General features: G+C 35.5%; 1 protein-coding gene across 1 annotated transcript in view; it reads right to left on the reverse strand.

Moving 5' to 3' along the window:
- LOC138713529 (netrin-3-like) overlaps positions 1–13,325 on the reverse strand; it is a 595,020-nt gene that overhangs the window by 172,347 nt on the left and 409,348 nt on the right. The window contains exon 3 of the mRNA XM_069845701.1: positions 8,555–8,623. Within this exon, the coding sequence (XP_069701802.1) occupies positions 8,555–8,623 (69 nt within the window). The remainder of the gene's footprint in view (positions 1–8,554; positions 8,624–13,325) is intronic.

Raw genomic sequence — 13,325 nt, forward strand, 5'->3', positions numbered from 1 at the left:
TGAGGATGATTGAGAGAATGTCAATGATTAAACTGAACCTAATCATTGGGGATGGGGATGTGCTTGGTAAAAGAAAATAGTAACAACATAAAATTATGCGTATATATTTATTCATAAAAAGAAATACAATGCATTGAGTATTGAAATATATTTTCAGTTAGTGAATCCCAATTTTGATAATGTTTCCACCAAAATTGAAGAAATTTCTTCCAAATTATACACATAACTGATGATAAATAATTTTTCCATACCCTTTGTATAAACACAACCAATAAGATGGCGCCAAGTGACGGGGTGTTTTCAGCATCCTTGCTGCAAATTGCCATGGAGACGGCGAGTTCATTTAAAATGCAGTTGTTTGTCCAAGCTTCTCGGAAACCATGTACATCATAATAGACGTTCTGAAAAAAAAAAAAACGGTGTAGCATCATACATATTGTAAATTGTATAATGTCATAGAAAATAGTAACACATACTTACATTTTTAAATATATGAAAGCACTTTATACATAATCCAATAGGAAACCTTGTACATCAATGGACGTCCTGAAACAAAATAAAAATGTGTGGCATGGTACTTATTGTAAATTATGTCACAGAAAAAAAGTAACACATACTTACATTTTTAAACATATGATATGAGTAAAAGCACTTTATACATAATCCAATAAGACACTTTGAACATTGTGTTCGAACAACGCTCTTACACCCCTTTTGCACACATCTCCTGCGACTTTTGAATGGGATATATTGTACCAAATGATTTATACCATCATATCGATATTCTCTACTGTTATATGTAATCGGAGAACAAGTTAGTCTCACACCCGCTTTCTTTGTGATAAACATTGCAACTGATACGAAAATCATAATCTTGTGACATATACGTTACAACTTGTCGAAAATCGTAATCTTGTGACATATATGTTACACCTTGTCGAAAATCGTAATCTTGTGACATATACGTTACACATTGTCGAAAATCGTAATCTTGTGACATATACGTTACACCTTGTCGAAAATCGTAATCTTGTTGCGATAATGCAACACCTTGTCGAAAATCGTAATCTTGTGATATATATGTTACACCTTGTCGAAAATCGTATTCCTGTTGCGATAATGCAACACCATGTCGAAAATCGTAATCTTGTGACATATACGTTACACCTTGTCGAAAATCGTAATCTTGTTGCGATAATGCAACACCATGTCGGAAATCGTAATCTTGTGACATATATGTTACACCTTGTCGAAAATCGTAATCTTGTTGCGATAATGCAACACCATGTCGGAAATCGTAATCTTGTGACATATATGTTACACCTTGTCGAAAATCGTAATCTTGTTGCGATAATGCAACACCATGTCGAAAATCGTATTCTTGTGACATATACGTTACACCTTGTCGAAAATCGTAATCTTGTGACATATATGTTACACCTTGTCGAAAATCGTAATCTTGTTGCGATAATGCAACACCATGTCGAGAATGTTTTTCTACAAGTTGTGACGTATATGTCACAAGATTACGATTTTCGACAAGTTGTAACATATATGTCACAAGATTACGATTTTCGACATGGTGTTGCATTATCGCAACAAGATTACGATTTTCGACAAGGTGTAACATATATGTCACAAGATTACGATTTTCGACAAGGTGTAACGTATATGTCACAAGAATACGATTTTCGACATGGTGTTGCATTATCGCAACAAGATTACGATTTTCGACAAGGTATAACATATATGTCACAAGATTACGATTTCCGACATGGTGTTGCATTATCGCAACAAGATTACGATTTTCGACAAGGTGTAACATATATGTCACAAGATTACGATTTCCGACATGGTGTTGCATTATCGCAACAAGATTACGATTTTCGACAAGGTGTAACGTATATGTCACAAGATTACGATTTTCGACATGGTGTTGCATTATCGCAACAGGAATACGATTTTCGACAAGGTGTAACATATATGTCACAAGATTACGATTTTCGACAAGGTGTTGCATTATCGCAACAAGATTACGATTTTCGACAAGGTGTAACGTATATGTCACAAGATTACGATTTTCGACAATGTGTAACGTATATGTCACAAGATTACGATTTTCGACAAGGTGTAACATATATGTCACAAGATTACGATTTTCGACAAGTTGTAACGTATATGTCACAAGATTATGATTTTCGTATCAGTTGCAATGTTTATCACAAAGAAAGCGGGTGTGAGACTAACTTGTTCTCCGATTACATATAACAGTAGAGAATATCGATATGATGGTATAAATCATTTGGTACAATATATCCCATTCAAAAGTCGCAGGAGATGTGTGCAAAAGGGGTGTAAGAGCGTTGTTCGAACACAATGTTCAAAGTGTCTTATTGGATTATGTATAAAGTGCTTTTACTCATATCATATGTTTAAAAATGTAAGTATGTGTTACTTTTTTTCTGTGACATAATTTACAATAAGTACCATGCCACACATTTTTATTTTGTTTCAGGACGTCCATTGATGTACAAGGTTTCCTATTGGATTATGTATAAAGTGCTTTCATATATTTAAAAATGTAAGTATGTGTTACTATTTTCTATGACATTATACAATTTACAATATGTATGATGCTACACCGTTTTTTTTTTTTTCAGAACGTCTATTATGATGTACATGGTTTCCGAGAAGCTTGGACAAACAACTGCATTTTAAATGAACTCGCCGTCTCCATGGCAATTTGCAGCAAGGATGCTGAAAACACCCCGTCACTTGGCGCCATCTTATTGGTTGTGTTTATACAAAGGGTATGGAAAAATTATTTATCATCAGTTATGTGTATAATTTGGAAGAAATTTCTTCAATTTAGGTGGAAACATTATCAAAATTGGGATTCACTAACTGAAAATATATTTCAATACTCAATGCATTGTATTTCTTTTTATGAATAAATATATACGCATAATTTTATGTTGTTACTATTTTCTTTTACCAAGCACATCCCCATCCCCAATGATTAGGTTCAGTTTAATCATTGACATTCTCTCAATCATCCTCAGGTTTTATCATACAAACATGTAATGAATCCACCGCTTCCCAAATCAATAAGCTACCACTGGAATTATGTTATATTCTTGTAACATATATGTTTAGAATAATCTCAACTTATACACCAATTCTTAAGGATTATTAATATTTGAAAACCTATATACCAATTCTCAATATTGGAAAAGTATTACTAATATCTGAAAGGAAAGTGTTATAGTTTAATTCTCTAAACGAACCCAACCCTTTGGTTATGTGATATGGAAATGGATGGTTAAGACATAAAAGAAATTACAGTGCAAAACTATTTCCGAAAAGATTCTTCATAATCAAGCTTAGCATTCACCACGCTTCATCATGGTCACTTTTTTTTATACTCAGAGCATTTAAATTGTGCGATTTCTTCTTCTTCAGCTCAAACCGAGACTGGGGATGCAGTATCATCTAAATTAAAATTAAAAATAAATATTGTGAGACATTATTAACGCTATGGCTGCTATTACACTACCAAATTTTTTTTTTGACAAAGATCTTTTATAAAATATGTGATAGTGTAATAGTTGTATAAATTCGAGCGTATTATTCATCATCTTGCCCCCCCTCCCACTGCTGTCTAAACTTGTTCAATATCAATTATTCCAAACTGCAATATTTCTTTCATTACACTTCTAAATAATTCACCTCATCATCCAGCCATATTACCTCCAAGGTCATTATCAAAAACATGTTTTTTATCATTACTCAGCAATTTCATCGTCGGATATAAAATTAGCAACCTTGCATAATATTTGCACACATAGCAGAAAGCTATTATTTACTTGTAATCAATACAATATTTGTGTAACATAAAACGCTGTGAGAACAATCGCTGGATGTCAATTAACAGCTTGCATATTATTTGCATCATGCAATATTTGTGTAATATAACACGTTCCAGATGTTTCAAAAACATATTTTTATCATTACTCAGCAATTGCATCGTCGTCGGAAGTGATTAAGCAAGCTTGTATAATATTTGCACACTTCAACATATACATCTACATTGATTTATCTGCTACAATTACTGTATTACGAAATAATAATGTCACATTCTGAATGTTGGTAATAATGTATTAAATACGCTAAACAAACCACTCAAAATGTATTACATTGGAATAATATGAGAAGAATGTATGTGTTTAATTTACAAGTGTGCTAGATTAATTTTTTTATCAATTGGCTTAAAGTACAACCATTTACGCCATCAATAATTCCCCCTTTCTAATTTCAATTAACATTTGCGAATTTCCCTTACCCATTACTATTTATCAATTAAATTACTATTACATTAGAATTTTATCAAATTTCCTCCCCCCCCCCATTTCCAACTTCATTACAAATTTATAACATCACACTTTAAGTTATGACGTATGTATTTCAAATTAAAAACAGCCCTCACCCATTTCCAACTTCAATTACAAATTTATAACGTCACACTTTAATCTTCTTTATGACGAATAATAATAATAATGAGAAGAAGAAGAAGCAATTACTATATTACGAAGTGCTTCGATAATAATATATGGCTTAAAATAAATCCAATAAATGTTACTTCAAAATGTATTAAATTATTAATCAATCCAATAAATGTTACTTCAAAATGTATTAAATTGGAACGATAATAATAATAATAATAATAATAATAATAATAATAATAATAATAATAATAAGGTGGCCATTATTCAGCACTTGCGTCTTCACCGGATGTGAATTAACAGCTTGCATATTATTTGCATCATGCAATATTTGTGTAATATGACACGTTGTAGGTGCTTAAAGAACATGCTTTTATCATTACTCAGCAATTGCATCGTCGCCGGAAGTGATTCAGCAAGCTTGCATAATATTTACACACTTCAACATATACATCTACATTGATTTATCTGCTACAATTACTGCTCTAAATCATAATAATGTCACATTCTGATGAATTTAATGTTGGTAATAATGTATTAAATACGCTAAACAAACCACTCAAAATGTATTACATTGGAATAATATGAGAAGAATGTATGTGTTTAATTTACAAGTGTGCTAGATTAATTTTTTTTGTCAATTGGCTTAAAGTACAACCATTTACGCCATCAATAATTCCCCCATTCTAATTTCCATTTCCCATTACTATTTATCAATTCAATTACCAGTACATTAGAATCTTAATATTTTTTATCAATTACTCAACAATTGGCTTAAAGTACAACCAGTTTCAGGACATCCATTGGATAGCTGGGCATTATTTAGCACTTGCGTCTTCACCGGATGTGAATTAACAGCTTGCATATTATTTGCATCATGCAATATTTGTGTAATATGACACGTTGACTTTCAAATATACAAACATGTATGAACTTGTCTATCCCCCCCCCCCACTATACAAACTTGTATGAACATGTACATTTCAAATTATTACATTTCCAACTTCAATTAAAAATTTATGACGCCAAACTTTAAGTTATGCCGTTCGTATTTCAAATTTTTACCCCCCCCTCCCCCATTTCCAACTTCAATTACAAATTTATAACGTCACTTCAGCCACATCCTGTTTAATTTACAAGTGTGCTAGATTAATTTTTTATCCATTTATGTCCCACATTCCAACACCCATTCCCCAAGCAATTAAATTACCATTACATTAAAAGAATGTATGTGTTTAAGTGTGATAGATTAATTCTTCGCCGGATGTATAATATTTGCACACATAGCAGTTTTCAAACATGTATGAACTAGAACAATTGCCGGATATGACTCAGCACACATAGCGACATTGATGAGATAAACATGTATGAACTTGTCATGCCACAACATACCTGCACGTCACACTTTAACCTTGAACTCTTAGATTACCATTTATGACGTTACGCCCCTTTCTTACATCATAATTTCCACATTGAGGAGATAAACTTGTTATGCCATTACATGCCCACACGTCACACTTTAACCTTGACGTAATTTAAGTTACGCCCCTTTCCTACGTCATAATTTCCACATTGAGGAGATAAACTTGTCATGCCATTACATGCATTACGTCACACTTTAACCTTGAACTCTTAGATTGCCATTTATGACGTTACGCCCCTTTCCTACGTCATAATTTCCACATTGAGGAGATAAACATGTATGAACTTGTCATGCCATTATATACCTGCATGACAACACACTTTAACCTTGAACTCTTATGACGTAATTTAAGTTACGCCCTTTTCCTACGTCATAATTTAAGCCCCCCCACCCCCTCCGTGACGTCATAACTTAAGCCCCGCCCATGACGCAATAATTTGGCCACGCCCACTATGACGTAATACTTTGGCCACGCCCACCTGTGACGTCACATGGAACCCCCTACCTCCATTTAGCCAGCCTAACTCCAGGAGGTTCCCATCATTTCTTATCTACTTTTTAGCCATGAGACATAAAGTAAAAATTAAGCTAAAAAAACTCAGAATAATTTATAAAGCCCATTTTTCCCTCACAAATAGTTCAGCTTCTCTTTCGAAACCAGCGCTAAGTTTGCGCCTATGTTATGATAGCATACGTAATGAAATATGCCCCCATAACTCAGAAGTCATCGGGGTGCACATATAGGCCTAGAGGTATCAGAGCGCTACACCCGTATTTTTCTTGCTATAATATCATATTAGGGTAACTCAGTGGTTCCCAACCTTTTTTGACTGACGACACACATTACTGAACGCCCACTATATCGCGACACTCTTATTTGTTTTATTAATAATAATAATAATATAATAATAATAATAATAATAATAATAATAATAATAATAATAATAATAACCAGTGCTTTTCTTCTGGAGAAAAAGGTGGTGGAACTCTGTGTAGAATATTTTATAGCGATCGGGGAGATGATTACTGTTCGCTGCACGCGAATTTTGTCTTTTTAAGCTCCTTTTCGTCCAACTAAGACTGGAATTCAAATAAAAATTATATTAAATCACAGTTATTGACGCATATTTCGGTTTCATGATGAAAAATGTAAGAAAAAGGTGCCGGAACGTCATTCAAGCGCGTTCCGCCAGAAAAAAAAGGCACTAATAACAGCTTCTTTGTAATGTCGGATATCCAGTGTTATATATAGGTCGAAGTTAACACGCAATCGAATATTCTAAAAAAAAAAACAAGCCGCAACTTGAGTGGCATTAGTCATTAGAAAAAAAACGAAGTTATATATAAAAAATCCCAACCTATCTATGCTGGATGTTCGATAAAAGATTTTTTATTAGTATCGTGTTTGAAAACCCATCAGTTTAAATTAATGTGAAGTCTGCGCTAGGTGGGTTGCACGAGTTTCCCTATACGTGGCCTTATGGTTGACAGACCAACAAGTAAATCATCCTCAACATGCAGCAGTCTGTTCATTTGTTTAGAGTTCACTATTTTCATCGTAGAAAATGCTGATTCACACAATTATGATGTTGAAAACGGCAGTTATAAAATAACATTTTTTTTTTGGTTTATTTTGGCACCATCGACTGATTTGACAAAATTTTCCCGCATATAAGGCATTCGAGATTCTGTTTATATTCATCGTCACGCTACGTAAAACCATCACTAGGCCTATATTTACAAAACGCAGTACGTTTTTTTGAACCCGAAAGGAATTTTCTCTCACATTATTTGAATTGCACTACTGTTATCTAACCCAGAACTTGATGCAGATTGTCTTTTTCGAATTAAAAGTTTGTGCCTGATAAAATATAAAAAAAGCAATTTTTATAAAATAGTTGCACTATCACCTATTCACACGTATACGTTGAAACTGGTCAATATGTTCTGACGTTTCTAAACTAAGTGGGAAGAGTAAACGAATAATTACTAAGCATTTTGCAGTGTTCACTTTTATTTGAATTATCATCAGGCAGAAAAATTAAACTGAGCAGTGTTGCAGGAGTTCACGTTTCAATGGTAAAGTCTGTCTCAAAATAAAATGTACCATATCAAAGACTTCGTTGTAAATTAAAAAAATGAGTTGTAAAGAGACTTTCTGGATGGCATTAAATTTATTTTTCAATTTAAAAATTTCGCGACACACTCCATGGGGCTGCACGACACACCAGTGTGTCGCGAAACACCGGTTGGGAACCTCTGGGTAACTAATAATGTGTTAAAATTTAATTTTTGTTGTTCCAGACAAAATCTTTCTTTTGTGAGATAAGCCCTTTTACCTAAACACCTTTGATATAGTGGAGAAAGAAATAAAAAAAATACCGTAGCTTATTTAGCAAGCTTACGCAAAATTGAAAAAAAGCAGTACAATATACTTTTATATTTAGGGCTACTGATGAAGAGACTGTAGTAACAATGACAATGTAATGTAATAGATTTCAGTGGAAAAACCGCCACAGAACGGACGACACCACTCGGCGAGTGAGAGCCGCCAATTAATGTGTTGCTTTTATGTTAAGTCGTACAAACAATGGACATTGTCATGGTAACTGCAGCTACTCAACCCTACCTCCTCCTGCACCGCCGCCACCCTCGTCACTCCCCGCCGTCGCTTGTGTGTTGGAAATCTTGGGGATTTCTGTGAACAAGAAAACATGAAACCTCAATATTATTATTAACTTGTCATGGAGATCTAGGTTCAAACCCTGGCGAATACAAGCAGTAATCAGTGAAGTTACGCTAATTTTTGGAGGAAATACAACATGTGGGTTTACAATGACCGAAAAAGTCGTCTATTTTGTGCTATTTGGTGTGCTTTGCTAACACAAAAAACTGAAAGCTGAAAAATTTAGTATCATGCGGTTGCCGATCATATGAGGCACTGCGGGTAGTTATTATATGTGCACTTCGAACTGGCGGCTCAAGGTCAAGCAATAGACTGCATTTTCCACGTGTCCTTACCCCAAAACTGGACTATTCTCCTCAACTAACGTCAGGTGGGACAGCCGGAATTATCAGTGCTTCTGTTCACAGTTTTCAGTTCAGTGACTCGTACGTAGTTGGTACTGTACGATTATTAGTCCTGACAGTCGCCGGCAATGTGCGCCTGGGTTTGGCGAGTCCATTTAGTTACGTCAAGGGGTGTTGGGGTTAGTCCGTCGCTTGCCTTCAGAGCGATCGGATGTCATGCGTGCGGTAGAGCGGTATGTGTCTCGTACAGTTAAGCTGTACTGCATTTCTTTACTGACCGCTCGCCCTTATCTCTACTCCGGAGCTCTCTCCACTACTCCTATGAGCCGTTGAGAGCAGAAGTGGTGTAAATCAAAATTAGGTAATGAGGGTTAAAGTAAACATCCTGGAAAATACAGCGCAAAGTAAGAATTCAATTCAATATTCAATTTATTTAAACTATTACTAGTCAGTGGATAGCACGAAGGACACATTAATTGCTAGTTTGCGCTATATTTTACAGAATTTTTACTTTAAACCTCATTACTCAATTTTGACTTACACCACTTCTGCTCTGAACGGCTCATTGTTGAGCTGTTAGGACTAAATAATCGGTCTGTACTTTTGTACGTGACCTTGATCCGCCAATTCGAAATGCACAGATAATAGCTGTTACGGTCGATGTAGTAAATATGAATTGAACTGCTCGCTGTCTAATTACATACACAGTGTGCTTTTACGTGGTGTTCCGCAGCTACCCAGATTCCTTCCTGCTGTCATTGCTGGAAAGAAAGTTTAATGAGCTCTGGTTACGTTTATTTGATCCTTCGCATTGCAAACTTACAAATTACCCCATAAATGGAACATTCACAGAGATCGAACCGTAACGACATAAAATTAGAAACTTGGCAGTTCCAGAGTTTCATATTTTAGTTCATGTCTAAGCGAATAATTCAGACAATAAAGAGGCAGGAATTCCACGATAATGCAAGTTCAAGCAAGAATCGAATCGAAGCGACGGATAAACTATTGTATTTTTCTGGAGTGTTCGTCCTTTAAAGATATTCACAAGGAACAGAGGAACACTGCAGAATCCCACTGCAATATTAACGCCCAAGCTTCGTGATCAGAATGGAAACAAAACGCATTACCTCGACAAAAACACAAAATGAACTGTCACCTACAATTAAATGTATTAATCGACAATAACATTCAACAAAAAATATTCGTACAAATTGTTTTTCCTTCCATGCTATAGGTCTACATTTCTCCATTCTTTCATTCTTAGGGTATACTTACGTAAAACTTATTATCTCTACACTTGAGTGAAAGCTATAAACTATTTAATTAAATGCAACCATTCACAATTGATTTATTTGGACGTAATCGCACTAACGTGTGCTTTGAAGCTTGGTAACTCAAAACTTTTTTCAAATATATAAAACGTTCAAGCGAAACCCTATCCGGATAAACTGTCCATTTCCTTGCAATACGATGATGTTGCTCGTGGTATCATATAAACAGAAGTGTAAATAGTTTTCCACGCAATCCTTCTCCCTCCAATTATTGTTCTACGAAGATTTCCATACAATAGTCATGGAAATATTGGTATACAGGGTTGTTTCTGATTTCTGATAACGAATTTGAATGACATCATGTGCGTCAGGAGTCACACGACAGCTGAACTGTGGCGCGAGTTGACAGACTAGAAGTGAGTGATCTCATAGTCAGAGTGCACGGCGACTCACAGCAGAAATTCCCAATAAAATCGAGCCTTTTTGGGAGTGGTACATTACGACCCTTTCCAATGCCAAGCACAGTTAAGTGAAAATAAAAAAAGGCTGCAATAAACGAGGTTTCGTTATTTCCAAGAAAGGCATCTTCTGTGTACTTAATAAAATTGGTAAAACTCGAATGAAAGTAATCTGTGTCATCTCGTGAGGTGCGGCGACTTGTGACGGGGGTGGATTTGCTTGCTTTTTCCACTCTGGAATTAATCCCATCCGAGCTTTTCCAGTCTTATTAGGTGCACACAAGATGCCTTTCTTGGAAATAACGAAACCAGGTTTTTTGCAGGCTCCTATGATTTTCACGTAACTGTACTTGGCACCGGAAAGAGTTGTTATGTACCCCTCCCAAAAAGGCTCGATTTTCTTGGGCATTGCACTCTGATTATGAAATCACTTACTACTGGTCTGTCACCTCTCGCCGCAATTCAGCTGTCGGTGTCATTCCTCACTCACACAACGTCATTCAAATTCGTTATCAGAGATCGCAAACAACCCTCTGTATTAGTTATATATCCTACATGAATGTCAAACAAAGTACACTACAGTACAATGTTGAAGAAAGTACGTGCTGTATTTTATTGCTTCTACTCCAGTCTAACGTTTCACACAATCATTGTGATTTCCTTAAATCCTCTGTTACTTTTCGTCTGAGTTAAGTTGTCTCCGTTAGTGCTCACGGATGCACACCGGGCAGTGGGAGGTTAAGGCTATCACATTTGCACACAATAGGCATTAGTAATAGTAGGGATGTCAGTTCTACGTACTTGCCGCCATTACTCACAAGTAAAACACCCTCGTACTCATTTCTGTTAGAAAGTGAGTGATTCTGTGGCTGTACGGCTGTTAGGATTAGATCAATAGAGAAAATTTCATGACGATACCGGGAATCGAACCAGTGATCTTCAGTCTTGCAGGGCAACGCCTTATCCGAGACTATACTATGCTGCCTGCTCCAAGCTTTTACAGACATATTTTCCAAGTTTTTTTTTTTTTTTTTTTCGCTCCTGGATATACACGCACAAAACAGCATTGCAAAATATGCTTGCGATATTAGAATTGGACTTCCCTTGAATAAGGGTGTAACCAACAAAACCATAATACACGTTTCAGGAGAAAGGAAAATAATTTCAGGGGCATATTTCGTTAGGCCTATATTTACTAGCAGAATCATTCGATTAATCAAGGATACAAGTTCATTCTACTATTGAAGCAATAATTTATCGTTACAAATGAATGCTTCAAAATGATTTTTTCCACCGAAGTTACATGTTTCATTAATTTCATGTTACATCTTTTTTCTGGGGAGGTCTTTAATTAGCGCCCAAACTTATTGTGATGGCAACATCACACAACTGTCTCCTCCACAATCCATTTCATTAATCGATAATATCACTCGAGAACCAATAGAACTGAATATTCCTCGCGTATAGCTACGTTTCTCATTATAGGTTATTTGCCCAAGTTTTCTAGTTTGTGCACTGTTTCCTTCATAGGCCTGTTTACTTGTTGTAGTGTCTTACAGTCACAGGGTTTGAATATGGTCTGAGGGGTCAACTAAACGCATGGAGAGTTCATTCAGTCTTCTGTCGTATCGTTTACGCAGGAGGAAGTTGACAGCGGCGAAAAACTCGAGCCAAAAACTTTGTATTTGGTCATTCACACACAAAGTTTCAGTATTTGGTCTACTATGCAATTCAACTGTAAGGAATATTTCTTTATTTAACATTATTTATACTTCCCATTCAGAATTGCTGCAATGTTGAAAATTCCAGTAGGAATAACTTAAACAAATACATCTCTATTGAAGCGTTATAGGCTATATTGTTTTAGAGTTATCGAATAAATTTGTGGTTCTAAGTAGCAAATTCAGGAAACAATTTATTTAATTTAATGCAGTTTCTCCCCCCAGCTAGTTATGATTGCACCCACTTCTTATAATAAAGCATTATAAACAGAGACGAGAATTCCATGCAAATGGGCTATTTCATATGAAATCGATCAGTAAAAAACCTCGCATTTTTTATACTCTAATTTTTTCCCTATTTATACAAGGTGCTGAGGAGAGTGCATTTTCAAAAATATAGTATCGAAAGTCAAACGGTTTTCGTATGGTTGAGCGACAAATTTAGCGTATTTTATAAAAACAAGCCTCTTTCAGCGCTCAGAACTCTGGAACCATTTACTTCAGAACATTGAACGGGAGCTCATTTTGAAGCTGAAATTTGGTATGTTATGTTAAGAAGTAATCCTAATTTTTATTGTACACAGAGAGACAGATAATCTGATTTTACTTACTTTTAGGCTTTTTGGCCATTTGTAAAAATGTAAAAAAATTTTTGAGAAAAAACCTTGCATTATTAAGAGGGATTCGGCATTGTTTGCTTAGTGGTATGGCAACAAGTTTCGAGGGTATTAAATAAATTATTTTCACACGCCTGGACTTGAACGACGCAATACCGCACGCACTGGCCGAGAGCTGAAGATAAGCGAGCGTTGGGCGTCATTTTACTCCTGTGTTTATGAAAACTTGTGATAAAGCTAGCCCAGCTATGCGCTACTAGACGAAACATCACGTGTTTGTCTCCTGGCCTTGCTTATCTG

This window comes from Periplaneta americana, chromosome 14 (genome assembly GCF_040183065.1).
Source record: "Periplaneta americana isolate PAMFEO1 chromosome 14, P.americana_PAMFEO1_priV1, whole genome shotgun sequence".
NCBI classification, from domain to species: domain Eukaryota; kingdom Metazoa; phylum Arthropoda; class Insecta; order Blattodea; family Blattidae; genus Periplaneta; species Periplaneta americana.